General features: G+C 40.1%; 1 protein-coding gene, 1 long non-coding RNA gene and 1 other non-coding gene across 3 annotated transcripts in view; 2 read left to right on the forward strand and 1 right to left on the reverse strand.

Annotated features, from left to right (window-relative positions):
• The window catches only part of LOC113011429 (contactin-associated protein-like 4), a 163400-nt gene that overhangs the window by 72699 nt on the left and 66860 nt on the right, over positions 1-23841 (reverse strand). The window contains exons 5-7 of the mRNA XM_026151015.2: positions 17947-18153; positions 1596-1768; positions 1350-1496 (exon numbers count right to left, since the gene is read on the reverse strand). Coding sequence (XP_026006800.2) covers positions 1350-1496; positions 1596-1768; positions 17947-18153 — 527 coding nt within the window. The remainder of the gene's footprint in view (positions 1-1349; positions 1497-1595; positions 1769-17946; positions 18154-23841) is intronic.
• Positions 11394-11476, forward strand: trnal-uaa (transfer RNA leucine (anticodon UAA)). The gene has a single exon. It is a non-coding gene; the product is annotated as a tRNA-Leu (tRNA).
• Positions 20925-23466, forward strand: LOC145422081 (uncharacterized). The gene is made up of 2 exons (XR_013903471.1): positions 20925-22321; positions 22698-23466. It is a non-coding gene; the product is annotated as an uncharacterized LOC145422081 (long non-coding RNA).

A 23841-nucleotide genomic window follows, 5' to 3' on the forward strand; every position in this document is an offset into this window, starting at 1 on the left:
GCGCTCAGTGGATCTGCGCTTGACAGTGCAGCCTAGGCGGAGTAGTCGAACGCAGATTCACTGAGCGCTCAACACAGACAGCATCGTCAGAAGGAAAGTTGATAAAATAAATTACAAATGTTGTATTGTTCGATACATATGCGTACCGAACCGAAAGCACTGTATCGAACGGTTCAATATCGATACGAATATCGTTGCACCCCTAATATATATATATATATATATATATATATATATATATATATATATATATATATATATATATATATATCCATATCCAGAAATCCTACCAGTGGCTGGACAAAGCTGGACTGAAAGACAGCACAGAGGCACTAATCATGGCAGCACAAGAACAAGCTCTGAGCACAAGATCCATAGAGGCTGGGGTCTATCACACCAGGCAAGACCCCAGGTGCAGGCTGTGTAAATATGCCCCAGAGACAATCCAGCACATAACAGCAGGGTGCAAGATGCTAGCAGGCAAGGCATACATGGAACGCCATAACCAAGTGGCCGGCATAGTGTACAGGAACATCTGTGCCGAGTACAACCTGGAAGTCCCGAGGTCAAAATGGGAGATGCCCCCAAGGGTGGTGGAGAATGACCGAGCTAAGATCCTGTGGGACTTCCAGATACAGACGGACAAAATGGTGGTGGCTAACCAACCGGACATAGTGGTGGTAGACAAACAGAAGAAGACGGCCGTAGTGATCGATGTAGCGGTTCCGAATGACAGCAATATCAGGAAGAAGGAACACGAGAAGCTGGAGAAATACCAAGGGCTCAGAGAAGAGCTCGAGAGGATGTGGAGGGTGAAGGTAACGGTGGTCCCCGTGGTAATCGGAGCACTAGGTGCGGTGACCCCCAAGCTAGGCGAGTGGCTCCAGCAGATCCCGGGAATAACATCGGAGATCTCTGTCCAGAAGAGCGCAGTCCTGGGAACAGCTAAGATACTGCGTAGGACCCTCAAGCTCCCAGGCCTCTGGTAGAGGACCCGAGCTTGAAGGATAAACCGCCCGCAGGGGCGTGCTGGGTGTTTTTATATATATATATATATATATATATATATATATATATGTGTATGTGTGTGTGTGTGTGTGTTAATAAAAGTAATATAATCAGGACAACAAGACAAGAATAGATGGTGCGGTAACAAAATGTAAATAAATAAAAAGGCAGCTAATGAAATAAATGCAAAAGACTAAAAGAATCCAAACATTTATGATAATGCCAGTAAAGGCATTATGTTACTGATGCAAAGAGGCGAACTGTTTGAGAGCCTGGAGTCACAGCATATAGGTGCTTTCTTGAAAACAGAAAAATGGGTGTTCTTGGTATCATGTACTTACCCTGACAGTAACTTGGTGGTCACTATTCTTAGCCAGCTCTATCAAGTTGAAGCCATTGTACAGCAGGTTTTCTATGCAGCCATGGAGGTCCTTACTGGAGGCGTCTGGCTTCTGCGATCGAAGGCTATGGACAGCTCCTAAACTCAACTATGTAGAGATCACAATGAAAAAAATATTGTATATTTTCTGTGCACATTTATATAAACACGCCACTGGTCAGTTTTATATCAGTGTGTTTTAGCACACCTGTTCGATGGCCCAGCGACTGAACTCTGCCGGGAGCTGCACTCTCTCCGTGTTTTTGTCCACAGTCAGGTTGAGGTGAGCACTTTTTTGCTCCAGTACTACATGGTGCCAATGCTGATCATCCAACAGGCTGCCAAGGGAGGTGAGATGCAGTGGTTCAGGGGAAGTCTTACCTGAAAGAGAAAGCGGGAGACAGAAAAGATGGGTGAATAAAGAATAACAAGAGAAATGGTGAAGAATGCAAAAGGAAAGACAAAAGAAGAAAGTGTTGGAAAAATACATTTAGGATAAAAAGGAGAAGGAATGGGGCAAAGGGAGAAGTGGATACAGAAGGTGAAGAAGGTAAAAATCAGCTAGAGGTAGAAGAGAGGTGGGGTTGGTCATGGAAGAAAAACAAAGAAGACTGATGGATGGCAGGGAAAGAATAAGAGGTGGTGGAGGATAAAGCAGGCAGAGACAAATAGATCGTTATTGAAAACTGCTCAGAGTGAAACTGAAATTACAAAGACAGACTTTGTTTTTTAATCCACACACCAAAACTGTTTTATTTGTAAGAAACAAGAAAAAAAAGAAACACTGTACATCAAATTGGTCACTATGAAATGGAAAAGAAGTGAAGCGCTCATCAAATGATTTCACTTATGTCATTAGGATTATTCAGTTTTCTGGTGGCTTTTAGCACTTTTTCTATTTTTACCTGATTTGACAGCGACTTTTGTTATATGACCTGTTGGCTTGCATGGTTGTCGATATCTGACCCACTATTCTGGGGAACAACAACAATCAGACTTTACACTGCATCTAAATATTTCATTTTTCTCTGAATCCCACAGCGAGGATCACTGAGAGGTCACCCTTGGTCATCTCATTAGCAACAACTAGATATAACTGCACGCTAACACTGAAAAACAAAGCCAAATATGTCCTAATGCCTAATCTGGGGGGGAAAAACTGGAGAAGACACATGGCAAGACACCATTAAAGATAGATGAGCACCAGCCGGTCCTAATAAGTGGATCCATCTCTATTCCCCCCCTAGGGATGTGAAAGAAACTGTGTTTCTGCTTACAGGGGGAACTGGAGAGAGCAGAATACTGTCAGTCATTAAAAATGTATTAGATATTCTTAAGGGAAAAGCAATTTCAACTTCAGAGAAAGAAACAGACCACTTGGAAGCTGATGGACAAATATCTTTGATATTTCACTTCGGTCTGTGAGAATATATACAACCTAGTGAGAAATCAAAGGAAAACCCTGAACTGTTCATGCTTACAGGTAGAGATCATGCACGAGTTGTTTGGATCAACTCATCTTAAGGTGCCTACGCTCACCTTTCCCTTCAGTCAGTTTATTGTCCTTGTAATTGTTTGTCTGGTCCTCTTCAGCTTTACCTCTGCTGAATCTGTCTCGCCTAAATACAACTAGCCAGATTTGTGAGTTTGTAATAAAACAAGTATTCCAGCAGTTCCCAGTATCTCCTTGTGTTTTTCCTAATGTTCTTACCAATGTCCTAATTTATGGTGTGGGCTTAACCCCTTGTTGGAAGTGTTTTCTTCCTCTGGCTGCCTTTAAATGTAACTCCTACCTGGATTAAAGGATTTGGATTTCTAAACTTACGCTACTTCCTGGTGCTCTACATTTACGCCCTTTCTTCTGTTTGTTGCAAGTTTAATACAAAGCTTAAAAACTCTCTGACTTAGGTCTAATGAAACTGTACAACATCAGGTGTTACAAATGAATATTGTCTCCTAACACGTCAGTCATGGGCTATGATGCACAGCTGGAATTCCTCCACCTTTTGCTGCCACGCGTCTTCTATTGCCACATTTTCTTCTTGTTGGTGTCCCAAACATTTAGTTTATCACATTTTACTGACTGCTGTCTGCTTGAGATAAGTTACTGTTCTGTTGTTGTCGTTTTTTCTAACTAGCGCTGTAGTTACAATAACCACTACATTATTTCAAGCTTGCATTTCTGTTTGTTGGTTGGTAGAGTTGAATAGGTGGTCATCCTGAATTTGGAACATTTTTTTCTAGGCTACCTTTAGCCTTTAGCCTTCTGCTTAGGAACAACATTTTGGAGCCACTACAAAAGAAAGATATTGCTGTGATTTGATGATTATGGTGCTTGTCTGGGACAGTCTGTGTATACCCAGCTTTAGAGAGTCACTTTAAATCAGCACAAAGCTCTTGATATAAGTGGTCTGCACAACATCCCATATGACAATCGACAGGGAGCAAGAGGTCACTGTAAAAAGTATGAATATGGTTTCATATGTCTGCCCTTCACAGTAATCAGCTATTGGGAGGATTAAATGATATGCTAGACCATGCTCTCATTTGCCATCATTGAAAAACCAAATGAAGAAAAAATGAATATCTTTTCAAAGAATTACATTTCTATCCTTCAGCAAAGTTATCAAAGAATCAATGTCAACTCAGACGATGTTAAAGAATGACTCTGCCACATGCATATATTGCAGCTCTGGTTAAATACCAAAAGCTGGAAGGCCAGCTTTTCAGGTTATTTAAAATACATTTGGCAAAAGATGACAAGTCCTCCTCCTCAGTGTCTTTTCAAACTCAGACAGCTAGTTGATTCAAACCCAGACCCTTTGTGCTTCGAGGGAACTTCGCGTACTACTGCACCACCTTTCCACTCTAGCATGTGGGAACAATAAGTTCCAGAGGTTGCTACAAATACATGCAACACGCTTTTCTTTTTTCCAAAACTTCAATCTGATATAACTAAATGAAATGCCAATCAAATATTCTATAACTTTCACCTTTCACCAAATCTTGGACCAGATTAGAACTAATTTTAACCTCGAAAGGCCTTAAACCCTTAAGCTCTAATTAACAGAAAATTCTTTACTTGGATAAACACGAATTGTTGCAGTTTGGTACAATTCAAGAATAGTAATAGCACAAATTTGAGTGACCAGAAAAACAATGTTCTTGGATAGCTCGTGCTTGGAAGGAAGAAACATTAAAACTCTTCTGATGTTAACACCTTACTGAGCTTTGAGCTTTCTTTTGTTTTTTAACTTGAGTTCGTCACGTTTTCATATTCTTACATCAGGTGGAGTGAAGAAAAACAATTTTATTATTTTATCAGAGAAAATTAAACTAATGATACAGAGGAAGTCTCTCCTGTCAACACAGTTATTGTGATGACTTATTTGATTAGAGTCTGGATGAACAGAAAGAGACACTGCAATCAATACGAGAGGAAAGATGAGAATCTCTTTATGGGCTTTGATTAATGGAAAAATTACTGTGTTGTAGGAGGTAGAGAAGAGGGCCTTACTGGATGGATGTTTCATTAGATGGATGATTTGATTACTGCATGAATGATGGGAAAGAGAAAGCAGGAATCAATATCAGAGATCAGAGGCCAAAACAGAAAATTGCTTTACTAATATTAATAAATAGAGCCATCTCTTTCCATCTCTTCATCAATCTTTCCTCGTGCGTTTTCTGTCTTTCGTATTCTCCAATCGTTTTTGGCTGTGAAATCATCGCCTCTGAGGGAGGAAACTTTTCCAGTTTTGAGGACCTAGTGTTACAAAATTTGAGACTGTCTCAGCTTTTTTGTCATCACAGTCCTCTGTTAGACATAGCTGTTAATTAAACAAGTAGTTTAATTAACAGCTATTTATTTAATCAGCAATGCAGTCAGTTTAACTCAGTATGTTAGATATAAATGATATAATTATGCTGAGCCGTAGAAGAGCTGCAATCAAGAGGTTCCAACAAACATGACAATGAAAAGGAAAACTTGTAAATATTTACAACCTTCCCTTCAAGGTCATCTTCATGTGCACCTCTTCACTACTGTCACTGTGCCTGATATCTTTTAGGTCACTCTGGAAGTCCCACTATAACCAGTTGTGTTGTGGTCCTGAGTCTTTGACCCAGCATTTTATGTTTTTGAGTTGCGTTTGTCGTTGTTTAAGCTTGTAGCTGCTTACTGTTCAGTTGTCGCTTTTGTGTATTTTTTAAAATGTATCCTCCGTTACAGGCATTTTTGTTTGTGCTCTTAGTTTAGTCTTTAAGTGCCTCCCCACGTTTTGTCAAGTCTCTGTCTGTTATGTTTCCCTGTTAAGTTATTTCTTGTTTTATTTGGGTAACATTTGTCTTGTGTGTTCTATGTTCAGCTTTACTTCGCTTGTCTCATTATCCCTGAGTTACACCTGCCATATTTCCCACCTGTTTTTTCCTTAGCCTCATTATCATTTGTCCCTTTGTCCTGTCTCATATCTTCCCAACCTTTGGGATTATTTATCCCAGAAATGTGTTTCTTTGCATTTCTGTAAAAAGTCGAGCAATAAGCTGCATTTGGGTCCACTCTCTGCCTACCACACAGCTGAACCTTGACTACTTGAACTTGTGCATCTTTGCTGGACCCTGCAGTGGATGAAAACTCCAGCCTACTCATTTAGTTAGGTAAAAAGATGAAGTCAGAGCCACGATGGCATGTGCTATCATGGAGGTCAGTTGTGCTGAATGTTGTCAAATGCCTTACTGTAGAACCTTATGTTGACAGTATGACACTGGGGGACAATTTCAATGTGTACAATCTTGTGAATGTCACAAAAAATGACAAACATGCTCCAGGTTATCTCCCCCAACTGATGTGTGGCTTTGGGCTTAGACACTGTGCACTTCTCCTCTGACAATTTCTGGTTGCTGACAGGGTTGTAGCCAAAGCCCCGGCTCTCATTACCAGTGATGATACTTATTAAGGTGACTTCTGAGTCAGTTTGACATATAAGCTGATATTTGCTCTCAACAGGTTTGAATTCTGCATTCATATTGTAGCACAGTGGTGCAGTGGACTGCTGCCTCACATATTCATATTCAAAAGTCCTGATCGGTTGGGGCTGAATTAGAATCTTGTCCAGGCTTTCCATGGTGTAACCTGCCTTTCACTAAATGTTACTCAGCCTCCTTGCAACCTTGGGATAGATAAACAGTTCAGATACACAGATACAAGTAGTCAAAATGGGACTAGGCCAAAAAACAGCAGTCCAAAGATGAACATGTAGAGCTTGGCCAACTACCAGTCAGTATGTTTTTATTTTTTAAATTATTAAGTACCCAGTCATACAAGTCTTTGATCCTATTGATTGAAACCTGATACCAAACGTAATGATTGTATGTTTATTATTATTTATAGTTTATTTTGCCATTCTTCAGGTTAATGGAAAACATGAGTATTTGAATTGTATTTAATACCATTCATTATTCATTATGCCAGTGTTTCCCAACCTTTGGGAGCCACGTCACATATTTCACATTAGAAAAATCACACAGCATCATGTTAGGGCCTTCATCTGGGTTGGAGGTTTCTCCAGGACCCAGGTCAGATTGACTACTTTTTCTTTACAAATATTTATGTATTGCTATTATGTACTGTGTCATCTCACAGCATGACTATTATGTAATTTCTTCTTCACCTTCTTATGTTTTACTGGTAGTTGGCAACCATTTAATTAGAGCAAGGCAGTTGCACTGCCCTCTAGTGGAAGAGAATGTAATTGTTCTGCCGGTTACTCATGCCGATTGCTTAGAGTACTGATCAGATGGAACCAGATCACGGCACACCGGATCACACCTCAGTGGTTGGGAAACACTGTATTATGCACTGTAGATTTATGACCTTCACACTAAATGTGAAGGTCAAGTGTCAGTTCTGATATTTCCACCTTCCAAAACTCTTTTGTCTGCTCACTGTTATATCTCTGCATTAAAACTCTGTGGATCAGAACTTACCAGGTTGTTTAAATAGAACCAATTAATGTAACAGATCACTTAACCTTGCACACACAAAGCCAGGCACCTTACAAGAAACACTTACTCCTACGTGCTGGAATAATCAATAATATACCATAAGGTAAGTACACTGAACAAAAATATAAACGCAACACTTTTGTTTTTGCTCCCATTCCCCATGTGATGGACGTAGAGACCTAAAATTCATTCCAGATACACAATATAACCATCCCTCCCAAACAGTGGTCACAAATCAGTCCAAATGTGTGGTAGTGGGCACGTCTGCTATATTGAGATAATCCATCCCACCTCACAGGTGTGCCACATCAGGATGCTGATCTGACATCATGAGTAGTGCACAGGTGTACCTCAGACTGCCCACAACAAAAGGCCACCCTGGAATGTGCAGTTTTTTGCGCTATTGGGGGTCTGGGGACCCAGAACCGGTCAGTATCTGGTGTGACCACCATTTGCCTCATGCAGTGCAACACATCGTCGCATGGAGTCTATCAGATTGTCAATTGTGGCCTGTGGAATGTTGGTCCACTCCACTTCAATGGCTGTGCGAGGTTGTTGGATATTCGTGGGAACTGGTACACGCTGTCGTATACGCCGGTCAAGCACATCCCGAACATGCTCAATGGGTGACATGTCCGGTGAGTATGCTGGCCATGCAAGAACTGGGACATTCTCAGCTGCCATCTGCCCTGAACAATGTGAACCATGATTCATCCGTGAAGCGCACACCTCTCCAACGTGCCAGACACCATCGAATGTGAGCATTTGCCCACACAAGTCTGTTACGGCGACGAGCTGGAGTCAGGTCAAGACCCCGATGAGGACGACGGGCATGCAGTTGAGCGTCCCTGAGACGGTTTCTGACAGTTTGTGCAGAAATTGTTTGGTTGTGCAAACCAATTGTTCCAGCAGCTGTCTGGGTGGCTGGTCTCAGACGATCTTGGAGGTGAACCTGCTGGATGTGGAGGTCCTGGGCTGGTGTGGTTACACGAGGTCTGCGGTTGTGAGGCCGGTTGGATGTGCTGCCATATTCTCTGAAACGCCTGTGGAGACGGCTTATGGTTGAGAAATGAACATTCAATGCACGGGCGACAGATCTGGTTGACATTCCTGCTGTCAGCATGCCAGTTGCACGCTCCCTCATTGCTTGTGGCATCTGTGGCTTTTTGCTGTGAGACAAAACTGCACATTCCAGGGTGGCCTTTTGTTGTGGGCAGTCTGAGGTACACCTGTGCACTACTCATGATGTCAGATCAGCATCCTGATGTGGCACACCTGTGAGGTGGGATGGATTATTTCAATATAGCAGATGTGCCCACTACCACACATTTGGACTGATTTGTGACCACTGTTTGGGAGGGATGGTTATATTGTGTATCTGGAATGAATTTTAGGTCTCTACGTCCATCCCATGGGGAATGGGAGCAAAAACAAAAGTGTTGCGTTTATATTTTTGTTCAGTGTATATCCGATTAGACTCCGTGTAACACACATAAACACAGATGATGTTCTGTAGCTGAACGACATCTTATCCCAGAATCAGTCAGAAAATCTATTTTAAACTTTTAAAATATGTGTCATTTGATAAATTGTGCAAGATTTTATTTATGAACATCAGAGAAAAAGACAGAATATCCTGAGTAATTGTCTTCAGCGTATTCACCCGAAGGCCTTACTAGACAAAACTGAGAGAAGATGCAGATTAGATCCATTTTTTAATGACTGAAATCTGACTTAAATGGAAATGTGTGTGCCCACGAGCAAGACGTTGTTGAGAAATAGAGTGGGAAAAAAGTTTGAAACCTAGTTTAAACTGTGAATGACTGCAGCAGTTCTTCCTCAGACCGAGTCTGCTGTCTCATCATTATAAGTCTGTACTGAACACAAGTTTAAATCATTTTGTCATTCTACTCATGCCCGCAAGACACTATCGCGTCACTGTATCTTGTCTCCTATTCTATTACAGCTCCTCAAAATCTGATTGCTCTTATCAGAAAACTGGCTGGTATAATTATTTCAGCAACTGACTGCCATAAAACACCATGTCTGTCACAGAAACTCGCTAATGATTCACAGCTCAGGTCACCAAGTGAGAAGTTTGCAGGAAGCTTTTTGCTTCCTCAGAAAGTATTTCTAGTGCTTTTTCCCTCCTGCATCATGTGAAGTGAGGTTAATCATCTTTTTATCTTTTATTTCTTTTCACTTTTTATTGTAGACTTAATTTGCACAATAATCTAAACTAACAAAAATGACACATGCAAAAATCACATTTGGTCACATTAAGAGAAGCTGATCAAACGAAAACCAACAGATACAGGATCATTTCTCATCTTAAAAGAGTCATTTAATATATATTGAGCATTTGAGTGTTGCTATAATTTGGATATTGTGAAATACTGTGGGATTTATTGAATTCTGCTGTCGGGGCTAAGAGCTTAATGTCTTCTTTCCAAAGCTAGCAAAGGTGCAAAGGTTCAAGCTTGCATTATATGTATGTGCTGAAGTAGCTGCCAACAAATTCAAGCATATAGTGGACTATCTGATCTCATTTATCATTTTTATTTACAGGCAATGGGAGAGCCTGTGAGTACTTTGTGAATAGTTCTGTTTTGGGCTTAGAGAGTTCAGTGATCCCAGCAAACATCGCTGAGACAGAAGTTTTGTGTCTCTGGACAAAAATGGTCAAAGGCTGTAGCCAAAAGTGTGATTATGAGGCAGCCAGCCAGAGGAGACACATCAAATAATAGTCCAGTCATACCCTCTCATACAAACCAGGGAAAAACAATCATACAGTACTGTGGAAAGAGCCATCTTTCTTTACATTTTCCTTCTTAGGAACCAGGCTTTCTGTCATTTTTTTAAAGTGGTCTTGACACTTGATCTTCAAGTGATCTCCTCCAGGATTTGTAAAGGTCTTTCAGCAGTCTTTGGTTGTGGTGTTTTCCTCTTCTTGTCTGTCTGGTCTAGGCATCGACTCAAAATTATACGTTTTTGTTTGAAGTGAACTGAAGACAGTCATGAAAAGTGAGTGAAGAACTTATCAGACAGGAACCTCATTGAACCTGAAAAGAAGGCACTAGCCAAAGGACTCCATTTTGCCATTTCTCCATAATAGCTGCCCACAGGGGATCTAATCACAGCCACGAAAACAACAATCCATCCTAGCTCCCCTTGTGGGGAACACACCCCATTACATCAAAAACTCCACTGACTTTACCAACAAGTTCCAGAAACTTCCTCTGGATCCGGATTAAACCAAAATGTTCTTTGATGTGGTTTCACTCTTCACTTGCATACCTGAGGCAGTGGAGACTGTCAGAAAACGACTACAGCAAGACAGTTCCTTAGAAAAGAGAACCAGCTTTACCCCCGATAACATCTGCAAACTGTTAGACCTCTGCGTTACCACCACATATTTTAAATACAACAAGGGTGTCTACAGACAAAAACATGGATGTGCCATGGGCTCTCCGGTGTCACCCACTGTGGCCAACATTTACATGGAGGAAATGGACAGTAAAGCCCTTGGCAGCACGTAGCCACTGGTACAGATACGTGGATGACAACAGGGTCGAAATCAAAAGCCAAGAAGTTTAAGCCTTCACATCAACTCAGTGGATAAAGTTCAACAGGGAAGACACAAAGGACAACAGTTTGCCACTTCAGTACTGTGCTGTGCACGTTGAGGAGAATGGAAACCTCAACACAGAAGTTTACTGGAAGCCCACACACACAGACCAGTACCTACTCTTGGACTTGGACGCGCTGGAACACAAACTTGGAGTAATCAGGACCCTGCAACACTGGGCAGAAAACATTTCCTCAGAGGTAGAAGGGAAAGAAAAGGAACACATACATGTAAAGAAAGCTTTTAAAACATAGTTATCTTAGTTGGGCTTTCATCAAATCAGTGAAGATGAGTTTTAGTCAAGACAGCTCATTGAAAGTTTGTATTAATTTACCAAACTGCAGTATAAATCCCTTTTTTTCCTTTTGCGCAAGTACCAGGATGGCCGAGTGGTTAAGGCGTTGGACTTAAGTTCCAATGAGCAAATGCTCTCGTGGGTTCAAACCCCACTCCTGGTACACACCTTTTCCACACCTTGGCTCATGTGATGATCAATAGTGGGCCAATGAACCCTTTAATATACAACTCCCACTAGGGAATCTCCATCATTTGGTCTTAGAAATGAAGAAGCTTCTTGGATGAGAGGTGAAACATCTTCAAGAAACTCAAAGAAGTCTAGTCGCTTTTCTTTCCAAGCTCCTTAGCTGTTAGCATTGTTAAATTTGCTGAACAACAATTAAGTTATAGAAACCTTGCGACCTTGCAACAAGGTCCAGAAAGCTTTTCTAGTCGACATTTAGAAAGGCCATCTGGCCGACAGCTGGGAAAAATCAGACAATTACAGGATGCTTAAATGTAAATTTTGAGATTTCATTCTAGTCATTAAAACAAGCACTTAAAGACACAAACATGTCTGACTTCCCAGCCCAGACTGCTTGAGAATTAAAACTTTCTTTTTTTCTTTTTTTTACTGTGAAGAGGAGATTCATTGCTCTATGTTTTCAGTCTCTACCTCACTGCATTACCTCAGTACTTATAATTCAAAAAACTCACCAGTGAAGCCTCAGATTGTTGTCTTTGCACTGACTTTGGTACAAAATCGCTTTGATAGCTGCAGCTGTAGGTTTTGCATATTAAATATGCAGAAAATTGAGGAAAATTGAAAGAAAAACAAATCTGGCTGTAATAAGTCTGTGACTGTTGATTAATCTTAGTATCTTAAAGTGGACCTTTCAACCTCTACAATATTTTCTGTTATACTGTTACAATCATTGATAGTCACATCAAACAAGGTCATCCATCCATCCATTCTCTTCCACTTATCGGGGTTGCAGGAGCATTGGAGCCTATTCTCGCTACCATAGGGTGAGAGGCAGGTTATACCCTGGACAAATCAACAAGACCAAAGAAGGCCAAAGATTCAAAATAATAAAGGCGAAATATGTGCAGCAATCGCAAATGTAGGCTTCATGCTGCTCTCAGTTCTTGCTTTCAGACAGTTTTTCTACTCTTGGCTCTCTATGATGCAAATGGTGCTGATATCTGTAATATGGTGGCACGTTGCTCTGACTGTGACCACACAGGCCCCATCCACCTGATATTCAAAATGACTAAAACAGTCTCTATTGCAAGGTGCAGGAAATTTCAAGAAAGCTGTCTTAAAGGCATCGAGAAGGGAGCAAGAACAGCTTGTTTCAGAGAGTAAATGAACTGAGAGGTTGAACCAAAGCCCAGCATAACATAAACATTTCAAATATGTTTTGAAATGAAATGATATATGAAATAATGAAAACTAGTCCAAGAATTTAAAAAAAGGAGATGGAAATGAGCATAAAAGGTCCTCTTAAAAGCTAACTTCAAAATTAATTCTCTTCAAATGTATATTCAGTTAACCCAAATTTATAAAGGCCCCTGGGTTTATAAGTTGAATGAACTTAAAACGACCTGCTGTAAAGTAAACTTTTATTGGAATTTCTTTTGTGGGGTAGTGTGATATTTGCTGTGAGATTTCATAACATGTTTAGCTGCCAACGCAGTGTCACAAAATAAGATTGGCCAGTAATTACACCCTGCAGTGCAGCCAAGTAGGTGACTGTGACTAATGACCTGGTTACTACTTTCATATCTAGGAAGCAAGTAACAAGGCTTCTTTATGTGCTGGGGCTTTCCATACAGTCAGCTATGTATTTAAACTTCTAGTCCTTATATATTCACTACACATACCTGCTGCAATCACACAGATTCCATCAAGAATGCAATTATCTAAAAAGAGATGGTCGACAAATTGGCAACGAGTGACAGGAGAGGTGATTTTTTTAATTTCTCTCATGCAGAAAATTATAATTGGTTAATAAGTAAAAGGAGAGTGACAGGGGCAGGAATTAATCACATTATTTAAAGTACTGAACTGCTGAAGGTACTAGCATCTGCTAAAAAGTAATTCATCTACCACCTAGTTTTTAATTTGTATTTTGGTTCCTCAGTCATCAGGACAGACCTGCTGTTTGTGCAGGGTTGTTACTCAGTGTTGCCTCATAATGTGGACAGCATCTGCTCCAGGAGGGTCAGACCTGGATGTGTTAGTGTTAGTACAAAAGTGCACAAAGCAGATGACCCGAATTGCACAATTCGTAACCTAAAAACGTTGTGCAGAAAAGTGAAAAAGAGAGAGAGGGAGAAAAATGTAGAAAATATGAGGCAGAAAGATGAAGGACTGAAAAATGGTTTACGGAAGCTTTTGAAATAACATAAGAGGAAAAGAATTGCTCTGGCATATCCAAAAGACAGAGATACATAACAATGAAGGAAAACAGAAAAGATGGTTGGAGAGAATATCAAAAAGGTCTTTGTGTGTGTCAAGAAGGCAAGACAGGAGAATGAAAATTAAAGTACAACTAAAAACAGCCAAAGTGTCTCTTCTGATTAAAAATAAATAAATAAATAAAACACTGAGATGTGGGCAGAGAAACTCAGAAAAACAACACTAATTAAATCAGAAAAAGTCTTGCTGAGAAACAGGGTGGAGAGGAACAGAAAGAGAAACCACAATGAAAGCTCTGTTGCTATTATTTCAAAGGACTTGGGATGTTGCTATGTTGAGTACGTGTGTTTGTTCACACTAGGGATGTTTCTTATGACTAATTTACTAGTTGATTAGATGGGAAGAAAAATTCTAACTAATCAACCAGTCTGCAAGTATGAAAACAATAAGAAGGCATTTAAATCCAAGTCAATCTAATGGATGAGGTTAAACATGGACAATAATCAAAATGCAGCTGAAAAGTGTGACGCCATGCATAACACTGTACACGCTCAGTGTCAGATGCTGAGTGTTGCTAACATTAGCAGTGGTTGTGCCAGCTGCCTTCTTTCCCTGCAAATTAACATCCACCCGCTGTGCTAGATGTAGTTCTGCATTGCTCTGGGCGAGCGGTAATCTGCCAGCTTATTCTGAGGCAACAAGGCAGAGAGGGCTGGTGTCATCTGCTCGGGCTAAAAGTCTGTGTAACATCTGCATAACATCTCAGAAGTGACAGTTAACTGGCAGTGTAAAATAATACAATTAGAATAATTGCTCCACCAAGTATGTATAGCAAGGGTGGCAGTATTTAAAAACCTAGTCAACTAGTCGCTCACACCCCTGGTTCAAAAAGGGGAGGCAAAAACTGGAAGGTGAATGGCCAGCTTGGCTAAATAGCAAAATGAAAGGGGGGGCAAACATTACATTTTCAGCCAATAGGAGGATGATATGTCCTCAGCATCGATGGCAATGCCAATGATACCTAGCTAACAGCAGTATACTTACCATACATTTTTGTATGTTTTCTATTACATGCTATATGGTGAAGTCAGAGCCAACATAACAGCAAAACTTTAACAAAATGTATAATTAACTGCAGTCATTTGTTTTAATGTCATTTCTTTTAAGTCTATAATTGAGATCAAACCACCCTGATGGGTTACTGAACAAGTACAGGGGTCCCTTGTTTATCCTCATTTATCGCGGGAGTTACGTTCTAAAAATCCACGAAGTAGCCAACTTTATTGTTTACAATTATTATGGATGTTTTATGGCTGTAAAACCCGTCACTACACCCTTTATACACTTTTCTCCGACAGGCTTGAACATGTTCACACTTTTCTCTATGGTTTAAACACTGCAAAAGTTCAAACCTTCGTAGAAAAATAAGTCCATTGTTATAAAATAAAACCAAAGGGACCAATGGTGCAAAACGTTTCATCGACATTTTTGTGTTTATGTGAGAAATCTTACAAACATACAGTACAGCACTTCAGAGTCACACTGCTGGCGATCGAAGATTAAGATAAATTTGACAAACTGAATGCATTCTGTACTGCACAGGAGACACGACACAAGATTGATTGACAATGGTCTACAGCCAATCAGGACGCCGAACACAATGCGCTGTTAAAAAAAAAAAAAGCGTGCAAAATTGCACCAAAAAAATCAGCGAAACAGCGAGACCGCGAAAGGTGAACCGCGTTATAGCGAGGGACCCCTGTACACAGTGTATATCCCATATGGAAGCATACTAGAGAAATGATGCCTAATCTGATTAAGTTAGAGCGCTCTCGTTATAATTGATTTAAGTTTCTTGAAGGTGACAGCCCACCTTCAGAAAGCTCTTCAAGGTGATCAACTTCCTACAATGACATTTTGAAAAAGTCTAGGTCATTTTTTGAGGCGGTAGGGTTTCTTTGCTGCCTGCGTTGAGTGCTGGAGGGGACATAGCGAATGTTGTTTAAGAAGTCGTAACCTTTCTTTAAGATGTTACTTTCTTTAAGGATGTGCAAAACAAGTTTTACAGTCTCAGAGAAGAGACACAGCGATGTCTCTGACAGATGGATGAAAGGTAGAACAGATGACGGATACATGAGGGAGGGATGGGAGATAAAGATGCAGAGATGAAGAGCATTTGTGAGAAATAGAAGTCAGGGGGTGGATAAAAGGGAAGATGAAAGCAAATAGGAAGCGATGGAGGAATCACTTTTAGTAGACATGAAATGGTGAGAGGGCAAAAAGATGGAAAGATAGATGGATGAAAAGACCTGATGGGAATCCTGATGACTGGCAAGCCATATGTTAACGATGGCAGTCTGACAGCCTCTGGTTTAACCCTATTCACACACACACACACACACACACACACACACACACACACACACACACACACACACACACACACACACACACACACACACACAATCTATACAGACTGTAAGCCATGCATCAAGGCTTACAGAGTCCAGCCCCAACACATGCTACAGTGAATGGGTACCATCCATCACGGCTGTAACTAGACAGAGATGCAGCAGCAGCCAAGACTAAACCAATCAGATGGTAGTGTGTGTAACGACCATCTCAAACCAAAAACAATCTAAAGTTATTTTAGAGTTTGAGCTGTCCTCAAACTTATACAGATGTTTTTTACCAATACAACCCTGGAGTGACAAAAAACCTCTGTGTGCTAAAATAACATAGAATACCAGAACCAGAAAATAAAAACAGAAATAGCATGTTTCTTCTCAGAGGAAATGTGCTTAACTGCAAAATCGGTGTGCTAAAAATGCTCTTACCAACTGCAGTAGCATGTCTGAGTGCTAAGATGCCTTTCTTTTGTCTATTTGTGTACAAACCGCTGAAAGGATTAAAAAAAACCTGACGTAGTTACTGCTTGATTATCAGTTTGATTAAAAAAATCTTACATATGGACACTCAAAAAGCCTCTTAGACTAAAATGTATACTTATGTCAAATATCAAGAACCACATTGCATTTTTACATGTTGCCATTCTTTATACTTCAAATATTTGTTCATAAATGGAAAGTCAGAGCAACAACAAGCATTACTGATAACAGATAACCTTTAAAGGTATCACACAGAAAGAAAATAAGATCAGTGGTTATGTAGCAGCTGGGAGCTCCACAAATAGCTTGACAATATGATGCAAAGAATGATGAGCCATCAGATGATTTTAGCTTCCATTGAGACCAGCTGATCTTCGGGGACTGCAGGGAAATTTGAGTTAAGAGCCAGAGCTAATGCTATGCTGCTTTTTTGTGCATAGGGTGCAGTTAAAAAAAATCTGGCAATCTACCATTAAAAAAATACCAAACATATAGGTTCCCTCCAACCAGCTGACCTCTGCAAGCACCTTGCAATTAAAAGTGGTTGTCCAGAAGCTGAGGATGTTGCATGCTCAACCACCGGGACACCAGTTGGTCACTGCAACTATTTGCAATGGGTCGCTTAATGTAACAGAAATTCAGTGCAATCACCAGATCACCACCACTCTAGTGTGACAGTGCCATTACATGTATTATGTGTGTGCTTTTGATTTCAGCACACAGAAAAACATCAACTTTCAATCTGACCAGACAGACTGGCAATAGTACAACAGTTTTCAGGAGAGTGCAAAGCTTTGAAGCCCAAAGGAGGCACAGAAGGACAGGAATGGGACAGTCACATCGCAAATTAACCCACAGCATTAGACAGTCAACACAGTTTACTGTAGTGTCCTGGGGTGTCTAAAAATACAGGAGTCGTTTGGTGAAACTGACACAGTCTTGACTCGCGACCTTCCAGTATATCCTCCCTGTGATGGTGTCCTCCTTACCAAAATCAAGCTGAAGAGTCACTGTTTTCACACAACGAGGAAGAAAGCATGCAGTGAAGGGGCACGTGTGCAGGGGAAGTTCCACTGTGTGATCTAAAAAAGGCAGTAGCACTGGACATGTACCAGATTATGACCCCGACTAGGAGATCAGACAAATTTATATCAGGTTATAGTTTTGGCCAATAACGTATCTTTTTTGTGTCTATTTCTTTAAATACATTTTTTTAAAAGAGGTTTTTAATAAATCTGTCCCACGTTTTTCTCTTAAATACCATTACTTCTACTCCAGTATGTATGAGGAAAAGTCTGCTTCCATAAATGGCTACCATTATGTTTGTGTTGTGTTGTACCTTGTCTGAGCAGCAGCTGTAGCTTTCCTCTCTCTAACTCCAGGCTGAGGCTGACGCCTTGCTGCCCCTCTGCATGCAGCAGTATCCCAGAATTCCTCAGGGTTTTAAACTTCAGAGAGACAACCTCTTTGGATGTCTGCCACGGCCCGGGACTCAGCCTGTACACCAGGCTGCTGCTGCCACCGTTTAGGCTCACCACATCAGAGGCTAAAAATCAAAAACAAAATAGATTTCATGATAAAAGAAACGAGAGCAAAACATTGAAACCAGAATCTTAAGCAAAAGCTTAACAGTTCATATCATATAACCCTGAAACAGACAACAGTCCTTGTGTTTGTGCAATTTTCCTACAGCATCAGATTGTTCAAAGCTCCGACTAATAACTGGGTGTCAGAATTGCTATTAATACCATGTAATATTCTAATTCAAGGTTCTTAAATAATGCTTATGCTACCCTGCATAAACTCACAGTTACTCACACTTGTTACTCATCTACTTGTACCTGTAATTCTGTGGTTGTAGCAGACAATTTGTTAAACAGCGAGGGAAAACCTTGCAGCAAGGACTGAATCTGTATTCTGCTTAACACTTTTCATCAAGAAGTCTCTCAGTTACTGCGTGCTGCTCGCTGGGGATTTGGGCTGAGGTCATGTGAGGAAAACGGTGTAGGTGGTAAAGAATGAACTGCAAATACTGAACTGTTTAAAGAGAGCTGCGGCTGAGTACAGCATCAAAAGCCTTTTCAGTTGTACAACTAATTTCTCCGACTGAATGTTTCTTAATGGACTTGGCAACTCTTTGGCTTCCTAAGGCTTACAATCAGCCAACCACTTTGCTTGCAGTAATGCTCTTATTGCATTGTACAGTGTATTTCCTGCTGATTGCAGAGCAGTAGGCTTGGGCTCAGAAGCACTGAGTCATCCTCTGCGACTGAAAGCTAAAAAACATTACTTGAAGTCGACTCTGTGGACTATCAAGCCATTCTAATTAAGTCCCAGATTACATTTTGTTCTACAATATTACGTATTATGTAATTACAATCAGCCATATCCCTGTAATTATCCCCAGAACATATTGTTGATTATTTTTGACTCACTACCTGCGTACTGAAATAGCACTGGACATAGTGAGTGCAGTAATTAGCTGGACATAGTTTTACACACATATATTTGATTGATTGCAGTAAATATAATCATAGAAACACACACATATGACAATGGGAAGAAATTAATAAAAAATACATAAATAGAGGAGACAAGTCCCTGTAGCTATGCTGTTGCTTTCTAGCATCAGTTAATTAGCAGAGAGCAATTTAGACTGGTATGAATATCATACTTCAAAGACATGTGGTTATCAGCAAGAAGGCCTACAAAATGGACTAGTCTGGCCCATGGGATGGTTTCAGGAATACTGCAGAGAAGATGGGGAAGAATGTTTGTATTTCCCACTGTTTGCTTCTGTAGGAAGCATTGGGTTACAGGTTGTTAAGAATAGAGGACGTCAAGGGACTGGTTGTCCAATTCTTAATGTCATTTGAGTCAGAGATCTGAATCATAATCGATGTTTAGCCTTCCTAAAATCAAACTGGACTTGTTGTTCTATAGATCTGGAGGTATTTTTATAGTGCTCCTGCACACTTAAGATTAACTTGCGCTTTAATAACTTAAACATTTGACACCTCTGTATTGCAAGCTGCAGACAGCACAATTGTCTGTGTCTACATTTAAGACAAACTATCCCATGGGTGGTAATAATTTAACTCCAAAAGTCATCCTCGTGGTGCCAAGAAAATAATCTTTACTCCATGACTCACTGTATAAACTTTAAATCCATCCAGCAGATGCTGGTATCTTTCAGGACCAGCTTAACCACCTACTGTCATTTACAGACTTTTGACGCTAGTGCAAAAAGAAATCTTCCTTTCACAGAAAAATGCTCTTTTGCTGAAGATGTAGTAAAAATACTCCTCATTTATACTCCATTATTCTGCCTTCTTACAGTGTTTTACACTATTAGCAAATAATACAGATCATCACACTTCCAGCACTTCCAGAAACCAAAAAGCTCTGGTGTGTGGCTAATTCCACTAATTAACTTTTTAATCATGAATAGGTTTTTTTTTTGTTCAGGTTTGCATGGATTTTAAGAAGTTTAAACTCTCATGTAGGCCAGGGAAAATGTTCTCCATCCATTCTTATAATGTTAACTACAAAACACATTATTTTGTGTTTCCTTAAAAAAGACTAATATCCACCGAGCATTTACATTCAGTGCATTTCTCACACTGTGGCAAACCGTTTGTCACCAGCAGCTATATCGCAGCTCCCTGCGATGTATTACATTTGTTTTTCCGGGGAGGATTCTGCCGTGAATGCTGCATTAGTTTTCTGCAGGAACACCAGGAATCTTCTCTGACAACTGTGACACCAGCTGATAAATATAGCACACAAATATATCCGTAAGTAACTTTTGAATATTTCCAAACGACTATAGGCTATTCATCAAAATCCATGTTTTAATGTTTCTCCAAATCCATCTTCTTCTCACGCAGACAACAGTAAATACAGTTAAATAAGGATATATACAATGGTTTTAGCATAAATCATCTTTATACTTGGCAGATTACATGTGATGAAGATGCAAGTACAAGATGTAAGACTATAAAGACAATACAGATGTCACGTAAAAGTGGCGATCACCAAGAACAAACTAAAGAAAATCTGAGGACACTGTTGGTACAGTTTCACACTGCCGGGTTGTTTTTATTAGAAGAACAAAGAGTCTTATAAGAAAAGAAGACTATGTGTCTTCTTCTAAGAGTGACATTCAGTATGAATTAGAAATAAATGGAAAAAGTAGAACACTTTCAAAAGACATCTTTTGAAACCAAGTCGTATTTGTGAAATTGCTTTTTCTTTTTTAGTATATTCAAAGCAAACGAGCTGATGTCCTTTTATTTTTATACTTCTATTTTAATATTAGAGAGTGATATTATACCCCTCTCGTCAAAAAAAGTGACAGGTTGCTTCCGGAGCTCATTAATTATTCATGAGCTCCGGAAGTCCGGAAGTAGGAAGTAATTAAATTATCCCCTAATTAAATTAGCCCCTAATTAAATTAGCTCCGGAAGTCCGGAAGTAGGAAGTAATTAAATAATAAAAATATGATATTCATAAAAATATGATATTCATAAAAATATAATTGATTATTTAGAAAGTTTCTTATATATCAAAAAATAGCATTCTTTTATTTCTTTAAGCAATTAAAAAATTTATTTATTTTTTTATGCTCAAAAAACGCCATCTGGTGGTGGGTCAGTGTGTGCGCGCGCCCACGCGCGCCCGAGGCTGTGTGTCTGGGCGCGCGGGGGCGCGCCCGTGTCTCCGGACCGTGCTCTCTCGGGCTCCGTGCTCATGTGTTTAAAAATGTATTAAACCATATTAAAATTGTTTAGTTAAACTTGTGCTTTTGTAACGTTCAGTATGGCCACAAACACATGCTGCATGCCTTGGGGGAAAACTTTATTTAGATTTATATGCATTTGTAGATTTAGAATAAAACTCATACTCAGAAAAAACAACTCGCGATCCCCGCAGCCCCCTTAACCTAATCCTTAGATACATAAGCAGGGAAAACTCCTTAAAAAACCCTCCGCTATTTCTCCAAAACCCTACAATAACTTGTTAGGGTACCCCCTCTATTCCCAAAACCTTATATTCGATAACAGGGAAAATCCTGAAAAAATCCTTAGTCTTTTTTCTCAAATTCAGCGCCCCGCGGCTCCCTTCATGCTCAGCCAAACAAAGCCAAAACTCCTTTTAAAAATTTCTCCGCGATTTCTCAAAAACCCCTAGAATAACTTGTTAGCTACCCCTCTATTCCCCCAAAAAAAGCGCTATAATCCAAAAACATTGGGAAAGCTCCTTACTCTTTTTTTTTCTTCAAAAACTTGCCTCTTGCTAGCTACCTCTAAAATTCTACGCAGAGTCTAAGTTCTACCTCGCTCTTAATCGCACCGATCCCGCAACAGCTTCCAGAGCACAATTTTTTCCTGCTTGTTCGCTCCCCGCTCTGGTCCCGAATGCGCTGCTTACCTCGTTTGAAAATTCCCCCCTTAGACCAACTCCGCCTCACTGCGCCCCGCTGCCAATCACATAACCCTTGCACCGCTCCCTTCGCACCCCGGTTAGCCAATCCGCTCCAGGCTCGATTACTCGCTCTCCCGCTGAGGTTAAGACTACCCCCGAGCTCCCAGAAGACCCCTGCCTTCAGCCATATCAACAACTGGAACCGCTCAGACTGCTTGCGAGTTCGCATAGGGAGCGGCCGATTTCAACAGCAACTTGCGTCTCTTTCCTTATCCGCATATCATTCGGTAAGTGTTAATCTTCCTCTCTAACTACATTTTTGCATTTTCCTTTTTACCATTCTGTCAATCCTTTCATTTAAAAAAATAAATAAATATCACAATGGTTTGTAACAGGTACAATACACCATCCATCCATCCATTCGCCTCCACTTATCCTTTTCTTAGGCTCGCGCGGTGCGCTGGAGCCTATCCCACGTACAATACACTTTAAAATATATATAAGCTCCACTTTTAACTCCCGTAAAAGTTTATACATTACATGTCTACATCACCTATCATGGCCTCATCAGGTATCTCATATCATCTTGTTATTGTTATGTTATTTGATATTTTGCTAGTTTGCGTGTTTTAAAACGCTTTTTGTTTTTCTTTATATTTTTAGACCCACATGTGTTAACCTGATCCCTGCGAAACACCAGCTCTGCGTGGATTTTGACCGCGAGTGACCGGATGTTGTTTCCGGCCTGAGGTTGCCTGAAATGCCGTGAGGCTCGTTTGAAAGATTGCGCCCGAGACCAACTCCGCCTCCAAGGCATGCCTACCTTTAGCTGCCACCAGTGAGATATCAGAGCCGGGCTCCACATATCCAATCAGGAGCACGAGCAAGACAGCTTTTGCAGACTCTCCAGAAATATACAAGTCCTTACCAACTGCTCTGCAACCCAGTGTTTCTGGTCCCCTCACTAACATCGCTTTTTGAGATATTTTTTATGAACCACCAAAAAAGCAATTTTACCCCACAGACTGGGTCTGAGGGCAGCAGCGGGGACAAATGATTGTAATGAAGCGACGGACATTTCATGGCTGGTCTTGCATAATCGTGAGTTATTATGTCATATGGTGATAAGTACATAGTTTTGCAAGAGGCATACAAGCACTGTGGAAAAAGTAATCATAAAACTGTTTTTGTGAACACCCTACGTTATGCTTTAAAAAATGTGATACATGTAATGTGATCATCAAAGAACATGATTTTTTTTAAAAAAAACTTTTATTCTTATGCTTTTAAAGTATGTCAGATTATCTTAAAACACTTATTTGTATGTTATAATGTTTTTCTTACACCATGTGTAATTTTTATAGACACCTTATTCATTGTATCAATGTGTAATTATGTATCTTTTGATAAATAAATAAAATATTTAATCTTGTATTTGTGTACTTTCTGGTGATTCAATAAAAAATTAGTCACATATCGCTCTGATAAACACAGATCGCTGAAAGAAATGTTTGATGGAACAAAGGAAACAAGTGTCTTGCTGCTAAACTTTTAAGTCACCAGTTTAAATGAGAAAGTCTGTATGTAAAACATGAAAAACTCCATATCAGTGATATCTACAAAGGTGTACTCATTTCTTTGTAATGGTACTTTACTGTTCCAATGAAACAAAAAGAAAATCTCATTTTTAAAGTACATTTTTCGGCCACCCTGACCTATTTTCAGGGGCAAGAATGTTGATGTTAGACTGTGTTTTAAATCAGGTTGTGATCTTAAACTAACTATCACAGCACTGATTTCAGTTGTA

Source organism: Astatotilapia calliptera, chromosome 18, assembly GCF_964374335.1.
Source record: "Astatotilapia calliptera chromosome 18, fAstCal68.1, whole genome shotgun sequence".
NCBI classification, from domain to species: Eukaryota; Metazoa; Chordata; class Actinopteri; order Cichliformes; family Cichlidae; genus Astatotilapia; species Astatotilapia calliptera.